The sequence below is a fragment of the Manis javanica genome, chromosome 4 (genome assembly GCF_040802235.1).
Source record: "Manis javanica isolate MJ-LG chromosome 4, MJ_LKY, whole genome shotgun sequence".
In the NCBI taxonomy this organism is placed as follows: domain Eukaryota; kingdom Metazoa; phylum Chordata; class Mammalia; order Pholidota; family Manidae; genus Manis; species Manis javanica.
The window spans coordinates 30839225-30858461 of NC_133159.1; the positions used below are offsets into that span (position 1 = coordinate 30839225).

The window sequence follows — 19237 nt, forward strand, 5'->3', positions numbered from 1 at the left end:
AAGTGGGAAGGTAGACTGGAAAGACTCATCTGTATGCTGTCTGCCCTTCTCTTTGCATACTTTAGCCAGCAGTTGATTAATTTGCATGTGTGGTTTCAACTCTTCGTGTTGTGTTGACACATTCTGAAAGTTCCAGATTAGCCCCCATTTCTTTTCCCCCAGCAGCCAACACGGTATGCAGAGTAGGCTACCAATAGGTTATTTGTCAAAGTAATAAAATGGTGTATTCAGTAAACATTTAGTGAGACTTGAGAATGTCCTTTGCCAGTAGAGGTGGGTGAAGAAGTATGTGGCCTATAAAGATTGCTAACACATAATAATCTGACCTCAGGGAGCATAAAATCTGGTACTGAATATAAATTTGTAAAGCTCTTTGGTTTTTAACTTATATGGACAGTAAGTAATTTGCTGACCTAAAACAGAATTTTTAATATAGATTTTAATAATTTTACTTAAGAGCGATTATGTGAAGTCTTATTTATGTAACAAATAAGCACATATTCTGTATTCCTTCTCTCATTTAGATGGGGTAAGGATTGTTGTGGGGTCAGTTTTATGACCCTCTTATTACTCAATTTTTTCATATTAAAGTTTGGATTTGATTATATCAGGACACAATGCTCTTCTGAAAATATAAAGGGAACCCATTTCTCTAAAAGTGACTCTGATGAAGCAGCAAGATACTTAGCTTAATAAGCTTGATCATTCAGATATGCAAAGATCAGATAATCCAATGTGTTCGTTAAGAGAGCTTTTACTGTATATGGTGATATATTTTCTCAGAAGGTTTTTTTTTTTTTTTTAAGTAGTCAAGACCATTAAGTTCTTAACTATCAGAACTGATAATAGTGACTGTTAGTTTGGAAACTGCAGGAAAAAATAAAAGCTGCAGAAAGTTCAGTGGAATCCTGCAGCGCTACCACAGCTATTTGTAGTTCCTTATGCAGGAAAATCAAAGTGAAGACAGAAAGTTAGGAATCTTTGAAAAGATTATTCTGGGGGTAATGTTTCAAATTATATGTAATTCATTCCAGATAAAAGTACTGTGCGAAAATAAGACTTTCCTATAAAAGTAGTACCAACAAAGAGTATTAGGAACTAGTACTAATACCTAGTCAGAATGTGTAGTCTTGGGGAAAAAACTTCTCTTCTGCATATGCATAACTCAGGTGTTAACCTAACCAGGTAGGTTAAGCATAAGCAAAATCTAATCAGTTGTTAGAAAAAGAGATATATTAATAGAAAAGAGAGCACTTCTGTGGAACCTTGAGAGTTCCCTAACAAGAATTAGGCACTGATTTCTCACTATCCAGAGAGAACTATAAGCCAGCTTTCCATCATTACTTGAACAAATTCTTAGTGTTGAATACATGTAATTGATCAGGCTTTATTTTGGTTCCTTTTTTCTTTGATTTAGATTTCTTACTCACCAGATACCCTCTTAGATAGTCGTAGTTAATGGGGAACAGGGTACCATGGACAGTAATATGACTGTCTTCCATTGTAAACAAGTAAACTCATTTAGCCTATGTGTTAATTTTTTAAAATAAAACTTCCATTAAAGATAAAAATATAACATCAACTTTTTATAAATTCGTTAGTGTAAGTTAAGCCTAATTAATTCTTTGTGTGTAGGAAAAAATGGATTTTATAGAGCTCTATAACTGAGGGCCATACTTAGGAATAAATCTCTTCTTATAGAAGGCAGGGATCATAATCTTATTCTTGTATACCCAGTGCTTGACACATGTTTGGTGTTCAACTTAATGTATTAACAAAACTTATTATTGAATTGCAGAAATGGTAAATCCAGACCTCTAGTAAGAACAGGTATAGGCATTTTATGTCTCTACTCTTAGCTTTATTCTCATGTCAAAAGAGCAGTTCTGGCTTTTCTTTAACTCAATAGGAACAATTAATAGATGAAAATAGAACCCTTTAAACAAACCAGAGCCTAAAAGGCAAATAAATAGAAGATGTATGCATCTTTTAGAAAAAGAGAAGGGAGGGTGCATTTGAGAACAAGGATAATCTGACTTGTTTTAATTTTTTAAAATAATTTAACTTTAATTTTGTTTTTTAGACCTTATTGCAATATGCAAGCAACAAGAATGCATCAGAACATATTGTGTATCTTCTGGAGGTATATCGACTTGCCATCCAAAGCTTTGCCAGTGCACGCCCGTATTTAACTACTGAATGTGAAGATGTCCTCTTAGTGCTTGGCAGATTAGTACTGTAAGTTTAAGAACTTAAATCACTCTTAAAATTGAGTATTTTTGGTTGTAATGTTAGCCTGACTTTTCTTTACTACGGCATCATGTTATTCAAAACACTGTTGGAGTCAACCTTTAAATAAAACTTCCTTTGTTCTGAGCCTTCATACTAGGTCCCTAGGAGATAAAGTACAAGTGAAGCTCCAACCAAGGAACATAATCTTTAAGTGCCTCTAAAGTCTCTTTTCCTACTCAGGCTTAGAATTCAAGAATGATGCATTTTTCTCCCCATCCGTATAGATAATTTCAGTTGACAGTATATTCTGGCAACTAGTTAGTGGTCTTTGAAGAACACTTTGGGGGAAACACTATGAAGTTCTGCAATTTAGTGGTATTATCTGAACTAAGAATAATTTTACTAGCAGAAATTACCAGGGTGTGCAGTATAAGATTTCCACCCTGGGTCCATGATAATTTAGATGTTGTCTTAATATTTGTCTTTCTAGTAGCAGACAGAATTATGCCTTTAATGTAATTTTCATCTGTAAACTGAACACAACAGTTATTTAGTTTTAAGCTAGGGAAATCCCCTTGGTTCAGTTTACAAATTGTTTAATGAGATAACTTCCAGTCAGGGTGGTCCATTTTACTTTTCTGTGGCCTTTCCTGTTTTCCTTCTTATTCTCCAAAGCCAAAAACCTCGAAACAGCATACCTTTAGGGAACACAGACATCCCTGGTTTTATAATCCCATTATTCCTCTTCTTAAGTCCTCCTTTCTATATTGTCTAGTATGCTAAGGGGTGAAGTTCATTCTGCAAAATTTTAGAGAGATATACGTTGATTGGTATTTTGAATTGGTCTTCATTCAAATGTTAGGCATTTCCTTTTTTAAATTCTTCCTGTTACTACTTCTGGGTAATGGTTAGGCTAGAAAGAAGAAACTTAACTTTTTTTTCTTGTTTGAATTGTTAGTGGTAAAGAAATAGCCTTGCTATTATTTCTGCTTCCTCTGCAAGTGACAGGAATCTTTGCAGATGGCGGTTACATGTATTTATCACTTTATTAGTTAAATTGACAATAACATGAGCTTCTGTTTTTTTCTTCTGAAATCAAAATGGTTCCTGTATGGGTGCCCTCCCCACACCCACTTGGAATATGATTTCTAAAGGGGTTATATTATTACCTTTTATTAAATGTGGTAAAGCAGCAATGTAATTATAAGGGCTCCTGGTTTTTCTTTCTTTTTTTCTTATTTTAATTTGAAAAACCAATACAACAATGTTGAAGAAAGATTTGAAGAGTAAAAAACAAATTTAAGTCTAAATAAATGTAACATGCATATGCAATATCACTGTCATACTGTACTTGATTATGACTATAACCACCTCTATGTACTGACTTAGATACTTTTTTGTAGGAGTTGTTTTGAGTTACTGCTTTCAGTGTCTGAAAATGAATTGCCATGTGAAGTCTGGGTACTCTTCCTTCAGTCTCTACAGGTGAGTTGATTTGTGCTCAAAAAAGGTTTCTGTATCCAAGACACCTAGTTAATTTCTCCCAGAAAACTAAAAATTGGAAACTTAGAACATAGACCATTATGTATTGGTATTAAGTTCATGAAAGGAGAAAGACGCCTTCCAGATGAAGGGAGTGTGTTAAAATTTGTTTTTTTCTTTCATTAGGTTTTGTTAGACTTTATATAGCATAGAAATCAACAAAAAAGTTTTCATTATTTAGGAACAAAGTTTTAGACAGAATAAAACTATTTAAAAATGTAAAACAGTGTATGGTTGTAAGATAGCAATGTTTGGATCATTCATAATTCACTTTCCTAATAACTGCCTTCTAACACTTTGGAGATTGTATCAAGCATTGTAAGTCTCTTAAATAGCCAAATAGTCCTCATAGGTTCTGTTCATGCATTTTACTAACAGGAGAGCTACATTGGTTCTCTTATTGGCTTGATTTTCAGCTTTCTTAGTAGGTGAGCAGATCAGAAAGCAAGTTTTGAGAGAGTAGGGTAGGAGGAAAAGCAGTGCAGTGCCAGCAACAGGAAGCTAATTTGCCTGTTACTGATAGAGACAGAAAAACAACTATAGTAAGCAATAATAACTAGCATTCATTTATTACCACTTATTATGTGCTGAACACTGCTCTATATTACATTTTACATGTTTTGTGTGTTTCAATGAAATTAAAAACCTTAGAATGTAGGAATCATTTGAATCTTGGTACAAATGGGGAGACAGGCATAGAGAGGTTAATTAGCTTGCTTTAAGTTACGCCCAGAGTTTGCTTTGTTAACTGCTTCCTCAAGGACACAGACTCCATGGTATGGATTTGTTTCATGTATGCACAAGTAAAGATTTGCAGATTAACAGACACCTCATTATCTGCAAATTTCTTTACGGATGTATAGTCCAAAATGAAATGATACAATATTAATCATTTTTCTCTTTGGGGAGAAGAGGATTTTTTGTCATGTTCTTGGCCTGTTTTAATCCCTGTAATGTCCCAATTCCTAATATATTCATATAGCTGCAAAAATCATCTCTCATACATAGAACACAGATTATGGTCACTCTTATTTTTTGAGGCCTGCCATATGACATTCTAAAAAGGCAAATCTACTAATTCTTACTAAGGCTGTTACCAGCATTTATATTGGTATTCTTTGCAGAGAGAGTACTCTTCTTTTTCTTCACTGTTTTCTTAGAATGTATGCCTGAATAAAATACTTGCTTTTTTCCCTACCTGTGTAACTTTTTCCAGTATTTATTAGACAGGATATATTTTTGAATATGTGTTCAGTAAAATGCAGTAGAGGTACAGGTAGATGTAAGACATGTTCCCTAATGAAATCTAAAAGCTAAAACCCCGTAGTTTTCTTATTTTAGGTGATAAGCAGACAAGGCAGCAGAAGGTTTTGAGGATACTTGGCAAAAGAGGAGTTTTCTCAAAGCAGGTCACAGGTAGAACACTCTCCATCACAATTTACAGCCTATATGACCCTTCCAGACATTTCCCTCTGGACATTAAAAATATACCCTGAAATGGATTTTTTAATTAAAAAAAGAGATTTTATTTTTTGCAACTTTTTTTAATGTAATAATTTCATCATGGACATATGTCTAGGATTGTTTATATAGATCTGCCTTTTTGATTACTGCCTGGATTCTGTTATGTAGTGGCACCAAATTATTTGGTCAAATCTCTGTGCTATTTATTGTAATAGTGCTAGAGTGACCATCTTGTGCTAGTGTACCTCCATTGTAGATTTCAAGATATGGGCTAAGATATTTTTACCTTAAAAAAGAAACAAATCTAAGTTCTAAAGTTATTTTTTAAATTTCACCATAGTTTTAAAAGGCCTTATTTAATGTTACTTTTGAAAAATAACTTTGCTGTAATAAAAACATGTTTATTGGTAACAAAAGTTTACATCCATCATTCTTACCAGAATAAACTGTATTTTGAACAGATGGAAAAATAGAAAACTGTTTTTATTTTTAATCTAAACTGTGGCTTTTCATTTTAGTTGCTGTATATTCATGGGTGGGTGATAGTATTTTCTGCTAAAGTATATTCATACAGGCAGGTCTGTTAGATATTACCAATATAGTAACCAGACACAGCAAATTCTTCAGTTTTCATATGGGATCTTCATCTTCACTGCAAAGTAAATGCCTGTCACCCTGAGTTAAGGAGAAAGAAGCCTGAGAGCAGGTCAAACAATAAAGGATAAATTGCAGCATTAGTTAAATATTGCTATTTAACTATTTAGTATTGCTATTAGTAAACTAGTAATTGGAAATAATCACTTTCTGGGTCATTTTTGTCTTAAACCCTTACTCAGCATATTGGGGTAGGGAAGAGAGAGAGGTAAACCCCTATCATTTTGATACGAAAATTAAGGGGAAAAAACGAACTTCATTTCTTAAATTTAACGTAAGTGAATTTAAGATTATATTCTTAGATCTGCAGACTTTTTAAACTTACATTTTCAAAAGGAATATTGCTGTAAATGGAAGCTTGCATTCCTTGAGAATTTCAGCAGTCAGAAATAAAGGAAAACAAGGTTAAATTTTAGAGTATGAGACTCACCAATGATTCCCACTAGTAATGGAGGACAGTGAGACATATACTTAACCATTATGTGAGGTTAAATTTCTGACCTCTTTGCCCTCACCCTTTGTGTGTATAAGCATTTTAAAGAACAAACTCTTGCAATTATATTTTGTTTTCCAAGGAGACAGAATGAGTTAGTAACCTAGACTTTCCATAACATTTTATATAGAGCCACTTCTCATTTAAAAAGTCATTTGATAAATTTAAATAATTTAAAAATACATAATAATTGGTGTCATTAAAGTAATATTTCTATTAGAAGGAATAGGTTGCCTGTGTGAATACTCCAGGATTCTTTAAAAGAAAGCTGTCCAGTGAGTGGCCTTGAAATAATTAAATAATTAAGAGTGTAAATTGAATTGTGATAATCTTACCTAAGGGAAATTCAGAACACTTTAAAGGTATCCTTTACTTGGTGATAACACCTTAATTTCATTAAAACAAAAAAATGAAAAAAAGTCCAAAAAACCAGCAACAGAATTTCACAAAGCTTTTGGGATAATTTTTCTTCTGCTTATTTGTTTCTAGGAAATTCAAGATACAGAACCTTCCATAGACATTCAGATACATTGAAAAGACAAAACCACTTTTTGTATTGCTTTTATTAGCCTGTTTTCTTGACATGTCATTTTTTTTTAGGAGTCACATGATGCATTATTGGAATTTGGGAATAATAACCTACAAATATTGGTTCATGTTACCAAGGAAGGGGTGTGGAAAAACCCAGTCCTTCTCAAAATTCTGTCTCAACAGCCAGTAGAAACAGAAGAAGGTAAGCCTTAAAACTACTGAGTATATTGAAGGAGGATTTAGTTCTAAGAGAATTAAAATTGATTTGTGGATAAATTTTTGTGAATTTCTCCTGTGTGTCTATACCCAGTCATTTTGTTCTCCTTTGAATAGTAAAAATTCACCATTAACATTTAATGTTTTGACTAAGGATTTTCTGTGTTTTTAGGCTATGTTTTAAGTTCCTTTTGTACTTATTTTAAAAGGTTGCATTGAGTAACAGTGTTCACACAAAGTTCCTGAGATAGACATGAATAACCTGCTTCTAGTCTTTGGTACGTAGAAGAGCTTTGTTCATATTTTGTTCACTGGTTACTACAACTGAGGACCATGAAAAAACTTTAATTTTAAACTTATGAAATACTGAAATTTTGTATTTTGTAGAGAAATGCAAAAAATAAAAATTGTTTATTTCCAAAACTGTCAGTTTTAAGACCAGAAGATTTATGGATTTGAGTTGACTTTTGTATTTTAGACACACACAAATATCACATTTGATATGGCCAACAACTGTGATTTCATTTGCTTCAAGTTAATGGAAAATTAAAAGGATCACATTTTGTTAAGTGTGTTTCTAGATTAAAAATGAGTTTCAGAACAAACAGTTTTATTAATACTTTTGATATATGTTTGAGTTTTAAAACAGGCCATTTGAATTTTGATGAATTTAAAGTATCCCTGTTAGCTTATTCATTCATCAGATTTGACAACCTACTGTATATGTACTCTTTGGGTTTTTCTGTCTAGTGAGTGAGAAGATTTGTAATAAGGGTACTTGAATTTTTGTCTTGGTTCATTTCCTCTGATAATTCTACTGCTTATCAGCCCAAAAAATATGTATATATAAGAATAAGGAAAAGAGCTGTTAAATAGAAAGGTTGGTATGTATTGTCTTCTGTTGGGGTTCCCAATAAATGGTATCTCTTCCTAAATATAGACAGATGGAGGCTAAAATATTGCCTTTATTATAGTAAAAGTTTAGTTAGAGGACAGAGTCAAATAGTTTCAAAAGGGTCCTAGAATTAGGCAGATTGCAGTCCAGGTAAGTCTTGGCTAGGGCAGAGAAGAGTGCCTGCTCTCTATAGGCAGGCCTAAGACCAAGAAGGGTGGAATTGCATTGAATGTCCCTAGTTTATTTTCCCCTAATGTGCTAATGAAATATATCACCCCACCTCAGTTAATAGTACTTAGTTTCTTTCCGCATAGAATAAAAGCAAGAAATGGAGAGAAACACTGTTCATCTAACATCCTATGGTATCTTATTAAAGATTAATTAAGCACCCACTATCTGTAAGACTCTGAATGGGATACCTGCATATCTAAGGAATTTCTCTGAGAACCACAATACAAGTGGTAGGCAGCCTGCCTACTCTCAGTTGACCCTTACCAAATTTCAAGTCACAATATTAGAAAGCTTCCTTTATAGCTGCACTGTCCTGCAGCTTGGATATTAACATATTTGATTTGTTAACATAGTCACTAAAAAGCAGTGACATCTCACTGCCTTCTCTTCAGTGATGTAGTACTCAGAAGCATAAATGTGTATTTTTAAACCTCCAGGGAACTCAGTAAATACTTTTTAGTTTAGTTTTTGAATAAAAATACCTGTATTATTTTTATTTTCCTGCCTTGAATTTTATGTCCCCTGCTACCACCCAAAAATAAACCCAGTTTATTACTGAAGTGTATATGTAATAAGTACCAGTTGTTGACACTTCTGCCTAGCACAACCAGCAGGAAGATCAGTGGGTTCCCTCAATCCAGATTCTGGCCCAGGTACCAAAGGCCTCGCCATTCCAGCTCACCCCATAGAAGTGGGGATGGTGAGACCAAGCCCAGCCAAAACCCTGCTTTTGGTTCCTGGCTCAAGTCCTAGTGCCCATAAAACTGCCCCTACTTAAAGTGGCATTGGTGGCAGCCCCTAGGACCCAGGCAGCCCACAGCCCTAGATACCTTAGCCCCCACAGTGGGGACCCCCCACCGCCATCATAATGGAATGATTCCAGTTCCAACTAAGAGGACACCCAGAGATACAGTCTGTTATCTGCCAGTTTTTCCAACTGACCTGTACCCTACCCTCCTTTCTCCTTTCCTATAATTTATGATACCAAAACAATTAGACTCAGGAAGGCCAAAGCAACAGTCTTTTCCTTTTTTTTCTTTCTCCTCTACTAAAAGTTGAAAGGATCCATCCTTATTTGTTGAGACAATGACTCTCTCCCCTAAAACAGGCCAGATGGTTCCTCCTCTTGGTTGTTTTTCTTTTCCACCCCAGTTTATTTTTTGTTTCTCTTTTACCCCCTCCCTCTGAAGCAATTTTCTGAATTGTCATGTGCTACCTGAGCCTTCAGTAAAAACAAAAACAGGCTTTCCTAGTAAAAAAGAAAGAAAAAAGCTGTTTTTAAATGGATCTTAAATGTTACCATTTTTTAGATTATGAAATATACAAGAGGTAAACTGTCATGTGTTCAACTTAATTTTAAATGGTTCAGATAAAGAAATATTGCAAAGCATACTCAACAGTTGAGTTGAAGGAGAGGATTTATAAGTTTTTTTGTATTAAAATATTTGAAGAATACAGAAAGGATCATGATTGGGAGTAAGACTTCTCAATGTACATTTTATTATATCATTTTAAATACTGAAGTGTATGGATGGATTTCCTTTTTAAAAGTAAAGATTGATTTTAACATAAAATGGTTTTTAAAATGCAAAATTGATATGTGTGTTAAAAGTTGAAATGGTGGTTTAACTGTGGTTGTAATGTATATATTGAGTAAAATGGTTTTACCTCTGAAGTAGAGTGCCTGTTATGTGATGGGTTCTGTATTAGTGCTTTCTGTATCTCATTTAATAATGCAGGTGAAAAGGTTACATATGCCAGAGGCCACCATGGTAGTTAAAGTTGTGTGGAGGCAAAATTTGAGGTTTTGATTGAGGAGTGACAACCACTCATTTGCTAAATAATTAAACATCTCTAATATGCAGGCATTGTGCTTAGAGCTGTAGGGAATACAGAAGTTAAGAACATGTATTTGTTCACAAATTGCTGATACTCTAATAAGGGATTTATCAGAGACAGTAACAATAACTAGTATTGAGCATTTACTCTGTGCCTGGCCCTGTCTGAATTATCTGCATTACTGTTATTTCATTTATGATTCTTTCATCTCTGTGAGATAGATATTACTAACCTTTTTACAGATGAAGAAACTTGAGGCTCATAGAAGTCATTTAATTTGTCCAAGGGTCTCACAGCTAGTGTGTGTCAGAGTCATGATTCAGCCTCAGATTGGTGATTCCAGAACCTAAGCTCTTAACCTTTGTATGCTGTATCCTTTATTATTGTACTTAAACAGAAAGCTAAGTGTGGTGAAAGAAGCAAAATGTTACGGGAATTTAGAAGGGAGTGGTTGTGTAGACAGTGTGCCTCTTTTCAGGTGTGAGATTTATGAAAATGCTTACAACGTCATAGGCTAGATAAATGGAGCAGAATTTCAAGTTAAGCAGAATAAGAAACGGATGGCAGATGTGGCAAGAAATAGTATAGAGGAATTAGATGGGAGAGAGTTTTTAAAAAGAACTGCTAGGACACAATAAGTTGTTTTCCTTGGGGAAAGGAATTGGCAAAGAAGGGTAATGTGACGATTTATTTCTGTGTGATTGAGAAAATACCATTACTGAAAAGAGAAGTAACAGACGAGGAGCTTTTTGAGTGGGAGATATGACTGTGAGTTCATTTTGTGGAATTTAATGCCTGGAAAAGTGATCTCTTTAAAACCACCACCACCATCACCACCACCACCCACACACACCACATATACCCTCACCAAGGTCCTGCCAGAGTTAATCCAGCCCTTTTTAAAGTGCCAAAGGAAATAGGCTCCTTCCACCCATAAGCAGTAGGAGTATAAATTGACAGTCCGTGGAGATAAATTTCAAATTTGAATCAATTTCAAAGTAGATCAAAATTCAACTTCTGGAATTTTTTTCTACAGATACAGCATATGTGAAATGGACTGTGTACACTGCTGTACATTGTAGTGTTGTCAGTTGCCAAAGATTGGAAACAACTTGCAAGTGTTTATGTAGGGGGGATTGGTTAAATTAGTTACAGTACATCCACACAGTGGAATACTATTCAGTTGTTTAAAATATTGAGGTAGCTTATCTAAATGCACAGTGATGATGAAATGAACTATATGACATATTAAATGAGAAAAGAAATACGCTTTCTGTATGCAGAATATTCTGGAAGAATAAACAAGCTTGGAAACTATTATTGTTTCTTGGGGAGGGAGACTGGGAATCATGGTAGAAGGGAGACAACTTTTAACTGTACATCTTTTGGTGTGCCTTTTGAACTTTGTGTCTTGCATATATGCTATTATCTATTAAAGAATTTAAAAAACTCTATAGTTGATCATTGATATGTAGTTAAGATTGGGTCAGTGGTTTATCTCCCTTCCCCCAGTTGTTTATTTTTAATATGATTTCTACTCCACATGTGGCTTGTAGGCCAGCAGCATGAGTACTACCTGAGCTCTTGTTAGAGAAACAAAACCTCAGGTGTCATCCCAGACCTACTGAATTAGAATCTGCATTTTAATAAGATTCCCCAGGTGATCAAAAGGCACTTTCAAGTTTGGTAAACACTATTTTAGATAGACACCTAAATTAAAAGTTGTTTACTCACCCTCATCTTTACATCCAACATTCCCATCTCTATTTTTAAATTAATAGAATGAAATGATGCCACACACTTGTTCAGTACTACTTGTAAATTGAGGGCTTATCTAGAATACTGTACAAGTCAGTCAGTACTTGGGTGCTTAACACTCAGTACTACTCAAAGCAGCATTTTCCAAAGTGTGTACTGAACCAGGAACATGTATTTTATATTGTACTAATATGTGTAAAAGGGTTCTCTGGTCAAATCGGTTTGGGAAACATTGGGTTGAATAAAAGTGAACAGTTTTCTTTATTGCAGGACTGTTCAGAGATTTGACCAAGGAATCCTTTTTTTTTCTAGGACTATCTCTCAGGTCTTTTGGTCGGTGGAACACACTTTGAGAAATTCCTGGTTTAGAGGAAAGCGCACCACTGGCTTTGGAATCCTTGGCAAGTTACCTAATTTCTCTGAATATTAATTTTCCTAACCTTAAACTGGGGATAATAATACTTGCCTTGGTGGTGGTGTGAGGAATAAATGAGAGGTATATAAAAACAGCTTAAAGCTTGGAACCTTATAAGTGTTCAAATGATAGTTGTTAATATTACATAGGTACTTGCTTCTTTTTCTTGCACATGTGCTTTTAGTTCATGTCACTCTTCCTTAATGTCTTTGCCAGAAGGTAAGGGAGGAGGTGGTCAAATAATTTTGATGAAATGTTTGGTTACATCAAAAAGGTTGTTCAAAATGAAACTAGAAGAATGTGGGAATCAGTAGCAAAATTAATTTATTTTGCTCTCTTCTCTGTTAGATGTGTATTGAGATGAGAATAAACTTCCCAAGTTATAACAACTGAATTTTTATTCATTAAAAACAAACCAACAATGAAAGATATTAAACTTTCATCTTGACAACCATGAGATGTTATGTGGTATGTTATCAGACTGTTTTATTTTTCCTTTTTTTCCAGTCAATAAATTGATTGCACAAGAAGGACCTTCCTTTCTGCAAATGCGAATAAAACATTTGTTGAAATCTAACTGCATCCCCCAGGCTACTGCTTTGTCAAAATTATGTACAGAATCCAAAGAAATTTCAAATGTGTCATCTTTTCAGCAAGCCTATATCACATGCTTATGTTCCATTCTCCCTAATGAAGATGCTATTCAGGAGGTAAGTAAAGCAAATAACTGCTGTTGTCATTCACATTTACTATGAATTTAATAGGTTTTGATAAATGTTGCATGACAGGATGAAAACCAAGACATTTTTTTTCAGGCTACTGGAAAGTGCTGTTTTAATTGTATATTTTAAACTATTCAACTGATTGAATATAAAGTTATGTCTTGTAGGTAGATTTGAAAGTAGGTAATTAAAGAATATGCAGATGGGGTGTTAATGTGTTTGGGTGATGGTTTGCTTTGACATCTTTAAGTGTGGAAGTTGTTTTTTCTTTTTAAAGTAATAATTTCTCTATGGGAAATGTAGAAATTATTAATATGGGTGCTAGGGGATAAACTTTGTCTTAAGTTATTTTACACGTTTAACTCTGTAAGGAGAGAAGTGTGGGACTTTAGAACCATGAATCCATTTTGAATGATGATTAGGTGGACAAACTAGATACCATGGAAAATAATGCAGTTTTTTTTAAACTATTTCATCAGATTGCATCCTTTTTTTAAATTTGAATCATTGTTTTCTTTAGAAAAGTTGGAATTCATTTTCTCATTTTTGATATATAGAGAAAAATGAAGAATTCCTAGGCTGTGTTCCATCATCTACTTTAATTCTCTTACCTGCCTTTCAGACCTGACATACAGATTCTCATTTTACCTCTGCACTGAACGTTTTTATTAATGTAGGAATCCCAAGAATGGTTCTGTGCTATAGTGATTCATAAACTTTAATGACAATTTCAATCATAAGTATCCTATTCTACAAATGGAATTGTCCAGTCTTTCCACCTTACTCCTTTTCATATACAGAATCCATCAGGACCAATAATCTGTTGATACTGTCACTTTTTATTCTCCCTCATTCTCATGTACTCACTTCCCTCCTTACTTTGTTTTACATAGTGAATGTTACTATCACTCTCTTGTATATACCCTTAATTCCTCTGCTGGTCCCTCCTTTAATTATACTTACGTGACTAACCAATATCCTGATTTTCCCTAAATCTCCACCTACTCTATATCTTTACCTGCACCAGCAGGGCCAAACTTGGGTGGAGAAAAACCTGCTAGTTGACTTCACTTTAAATCAGTCACACTGTATTTCTTTAGTCCACTCACTCTCCCACTCTATGATAGTTATTTCATACTTTTTCCTTTCTCTTCAAACTTATACTGTAATACCTCTGCGCCATCTCTCTTTTCATTGATGGACTTTCTAGCTTTTCTCTGAGGAAATTGAAGCAGTTGGAAGAGAATTTCCATAAGCTCCTTCTGTGACATCTGTTGACCTACCTATATCTTTGCATATATACTCTCTCTGCTGTTACTAAGGATAAACTGTCCTTGCTCTAGCTAAGGCCAGTCCCCTTGACTTCTGTATCAGACTCCATCTCCTCTTGCCCCCTCAAGGATAATGCTACAGCAGTTCTTTTCTGTATTGCATTATCAATTTCCCCTCTGCTGTAACCATCCCATCAGCATTTATGCTGTTTTTTCTTCCATCTTTAAAAAACACATCTTTAGATTCCACTTCCCACTCCAGCTACCACCCCATTTCTCTCTTGGCCTTTCAGCATCGTTTCTTGAATGAATTGTCTGAATTTACTGTTCTACATTTTTCTCTTGAACACATTTCTAATATGGCATTCACCCCTGCCAGTCCACCCACCACTAAATTCCATGATGATTTCTCAGTTTTCATCTTACTAAATCTGACTTCTTAACTTTGTCTTTTCAACTTTTTTTTTTTTTTTTTAATATGGAACGCTTCACGAATTTGCGTGTCATCCTTGCGCAGGGGCCATGCTAATCTTCTCTGTATCGTTCCAATTTTAGTATATGTGCTGCTGAAGCGAGCACTGTCTTTTCAACTTCTAACAGAGTTTTCTTCCCACTTGACTTCTCGGGTATCTTACTTTCTTGGTTTTCTGTCTACCTGACTGGTTGGTCTTTCTCAGTTTTACCTTGCTATTTCTCCTCTTGTCTCTGATGAGTAAATGTTGCTAGAACTGTCCTTGTGTGTCCTCTTTTGTATCTACACTTATTCCTTTGGTGATCTCTCATCTAAACTCGTGGCTTTAAATACCAACTATGGTTTAAATCCTCTCTCTGAGCTCCAAACTCATATATCCAGCTGCCTGATCACTCTCTTTACTTATATGACTAATAGCATCTCAAACTTAACACATTCATAATTGATATTCAGAGCTTTGTTTTTATGAGCTTTCTTCTGAATAAAGTCCGTTGCCTTCCAACTATATTCTCAGTGTTAGAGGTAAGGGGGCAGTGAATAATCACCTATTTTTCAAGTCCTTACTATGTGTTAAGCACTATGCTAAATGCTTTATATATATTGTCACATTTAATCCTTACAACATCTCATAGGTAGCTCTGATTTATTGGTGAGGAAGCTGGGACTCAGATTAAGGAATATGTTCATGGTTACAAAACTTGCAGAGTTTAAGCTGAAATTCAAACCTGAGTATGGTATACTACCCCTAATATTAAAGATATAAGATAATAAATGTTATCCTAGGTGGCATATATCCAAAGGTTTATATTTTGAATGCTGTCTTAGTCATTGGGGATACAAAAATGAAAAATGAATCCGGAAGCCTCTGAACTGCTTTTTACTTCTGCCCTCTACAAATTTTTTCTTTCCAAAAGTAGCCAAAATAATCTCTTTAAAATTTAAGTAAGGCTCTGTCACTCCCTTCATCAGAACCTTTCAACAGCTTTCCATCTTCCTCAGAATAAATCCAGAAGTCTTTATTCTATGTGCTATGGCCCCTGGCTACTTCTCTAACCATCTCCAACCCGTATCTTGTACAACTTAATGCTCACTGCTCTCCAGCCACCTTTTCTTTGCTGTTTTTTGAACAAGCCAAACATATTTCTGCCTTAGAGCTTTTTACTTGTTATTCCCTCTGTGTGGAATGCCCTTCCATGAGATAGTTTGGATGGCTCATTCCCTTAAATCATTCACAGTGCTTCTCAGTATTGCCATGTCAGAGAGGCTTGCTTCAGTCTTATCTAAAATAGTACCATATTGCCCTACTCTGTCCTACTTTTCTTCAGTAAACATCTGTTGTCATTATTTGGAGTATATACAAACCCATCTAAAATGGCCCCTCTCACTCTCTGTCTCCTTACCCACCAGTTTTTCTTTAGAGTACATATTACCACTTCACTAGACATTATTCTTTATTTCCTCCCACTAGATTGAAAACTTGATAAGGACAGGGACAAAGCATACAAGTTTTCCATTCATCCTTATATCCCTATATTTTAGAATACTTAGTAACGTAGGCACTCACAAGGGACTAACTAAAAACCAGTATGTTTGTTCATTTGCAGTGCTGGGAAGGATAAGGAGGTAGGAGACTACTAACCTCTAACAGCAGTTGTAATATTTTGTGTTTGGTAAACTTAATCAGAGTAAGATGTATAGTAGTGGTTACTTTCAGCACCTGATTTATGCCAAAACAATTCAGAAGAAGCAAAAATGCTAGATCTTGGATTGATTCCCTTTCATCCTTTTAACAATAACAACCTTTCCTTTCATTTCTCAGCCTTTGTTTATTTAAGACTTCCTTCATTTCTAAAACATTGTATTAGGCATAGGCAATGTTGTATGGCCTAGTTTGGTTGGCAGAAACAGTTATAGAAAGATAACTGCTGAGGTATCTGATACCGGCCCTGAATTTAGTGGAAGTGTAGAGATACAGAATGTCTTTGTATATTGGCATATAAGGCTCTATAAAAAATGATCCTTGAGTTGGACCTTGAGATAATGGTGGGGTTTAGATAGGAAGAAAGAATGGTTTTAGGATAACAGATTGTAGTAGTAAAGGCACAGAAATGAATGTGTACTTTGTGGGGATGCACTAGAGAACACCTTCCCTGGGGCAGAGAGTGGGTACTGAGGTCTTGTGAGAAGTAAGACCTGTTGGGTGAGGAGAAGGAGGGCTTTGGAAATTCCAGTGCATTAGAGCTTAATGTGATACGGTAGAAATTAGGGAGGTTTTGAAGGTAGATTGTAAAATGACTGAAACTGTCTTAGGAAGCTTATAAAAAGAGTATTTGTTAGGTTTAGGAAAAGAGATTGGAGTTACCAAGAGAAAAAAGGACAGTTCTTGCTGATAGGACAGAAATGGAGGATAAGGTGCAGAGATGCCTTGGAGACTGTAAAGCCTGGGAGACTGTAAGAGTAGTAATGCTGTGCTGCTGAGTAGAATGGCATAGGAGGGTTGGAGAACAGGGAGGATATGGGAAGATAATCAGCTCTGTTTTGTACATGATCTTTCCTGGTTTATTAACAAGGCCAAGAAAACAGGATTTCTTCCTGAAGTTATGCAGTTAATTCCTTTCAACAAATTTGTTGAGTTTGCAAGGAACTGGGTTATAGGAAGTGTGATTTCTCTACAAGGGTTGGCAAACTATAGCCTGTAGACCAAATCTCCTCAATTATCTGTTTTTGTAAATAAAGTTTTACTGAACATAGTCACACCTGTTTATTTATTGACTGTCATTCTGCTCTACAGTGGCAGAGTTGAGTAGCTCTAACAGAGACCACCTGACCCTCAAAACTGAGAATATTTTCTATTTGGCTGTGCAAAAATATTTAGCATACAACATAAAATTATTTTAAAAGGAACAGTGGTGCCATCATAATTATCTCTTACTTTCATTAGGGATGCTTTCATTTGCAAGTGACAACAGAATTAAAGAGAATTTTAACATTTGCCTTGGAAAAGTACCAGTGAATCACTAGATGCTCGTTAATTGGAGTTTTAAATCAGCATATGTTCTAAGGTAGCAAAGTTATACAGGCATTTGCTATCTACATCAGCTGAGTTCAGGGGAAGAGTCAAATTAACTTGAGCAACAGCTGGGAACAAAAGTATTTGTGTGTTGGCACCTGTGGGTATCACAGTAATGGGTGTGTAATGGGAAACCTCTGCTGGGGGACATTTAGCCAGACACATGCAATTAAGAATAATTGGAAAGCCAAAATTAGGAACCCCAGATTCAGAACTCAGTGGAATCTTTGAGTTCTGGGTTGTAAAATTTATTTAGAATTGAATGAGATGATATTGCTATTAATTTTGCATATGAAAGAATTTTAATGAAAGTTACAGACTTGGCTGTAGCCTACTGTCCCAAGTGGATGTTTCCTATATTGTTTGCATTATTGAGAAAGGAAATCTTTGCAGAGATCAAGTTTTCCACATACAATTTGAAGAATAATGATGTTTTAAAATGAGGCACTTCTGTTATTATGAAGAACCAAGAAATCTGTTAACCAGAGTTCTTGGCACAGTTAAGTTTTCAATCTTGATCCCTGAATGAATTACATCTTCATTGTCTAATGTAATTAATAATATCTGATGTAGATACAGTAGAATAGGCTTATTTTCTTGATGGGGATAGCAAAAGACAAAGAGGACCCAATTTACTCACCAGACTTATACTGTTGGGAATTAAAACAGTCGCTAGGTATAAATGATAAACAGAGCACATACATTTAAACAGGACCCACTGGGAATTCGTTTGGGAGTAGAATGAAAAGTAAACAAGAGAACAGAAATTCCAGGTGTAGCTTAAATAATACTCAAAATTAAGATGGATCCTGAGCAAGGGACAATAACAAAGTGCATAATTAAATTTAAAATTAAAATCTGAACAATTTCACTTTATTTTTATGATCATATGGGTAATGAAATGTACAGTCAAAAAATATGCTAAAGGTAGAAAGGCTGTATGAAGAAATGAGGATTTGCCTATTTAAATATTTTGTCTCTTAAAGCAGAGTTCCTTCAAGTAGCTTTGAACAGACATTGTCCCAGGACTTTGTATCTTGAATTCACTTCTAGTCTTGCTTTCATGGGATGTGTGTGGGTATATGGTGGATGCATGATTACACTGGAGTGGTCATGAGAGTTAGAATCTAAAGAAATTTCAAATGTGTCATCTTTTCAGCAAGCCTATATCAGGAGGAGATTTCAAGAAATTACAATATTTAAGGCTTCTATCAGATATAAATATTCATAGGGTTTAATAAGAAGCATCAATGATTATTTATTTCTCTTAAGAAACATATAGGTGGCCACTTCATAGCATAGCACTAGTCTCTGACATTAACTGCAGTTTAATAAAAGAACCTTGATAGAAGCACAGCGTTTTTTCCAGGTGATGTATCTAACAGGGATAATTTTCCCAAAAGTGGACCAACAATCTTGTGAAATGTAGGCT

General features: G+C 34.9%; 1 protein-coding gene and 1 non-coding gene across 2 annotated transcripts in view; one reads left to right on the plus strand and one right to left on the minus strand.

Moving 5' to 3' along the window:
- RLF (RLF zinc finger) overlaps positions 1-19237 on the plus strand; it is a 74799-nt gene that overhangs the window by 27723 nt on the left and 27839 nt on the right. Inside the window, exons 2-5 of the mRNA XM_017672203.2 lie at positions 2084-2238; positions 3636-3717; positions 6986-7118; positions 12778-12980. Of these exons, the coding sequence (XP_017527692.2) occupies positions 2084-2238; positions 3636-3717; positions 6986-7118; positions 12778-12980 (573 nt within the window). The remainder of the gene's footprint in view (positions 1-2083; positions 2239-3635; positions 3718-6985; positions 7119-12777; positions 12981-19237) is intronic.
- LOC140849332 (U6 spliceosomal RNA) lies at positions 14736-14842 on the minus strand. The gene has a single exon (XR_012131072.1). It is a non-coding gene; the product is annotated as a U6 spliceosomal RNA (small nuclear RNA).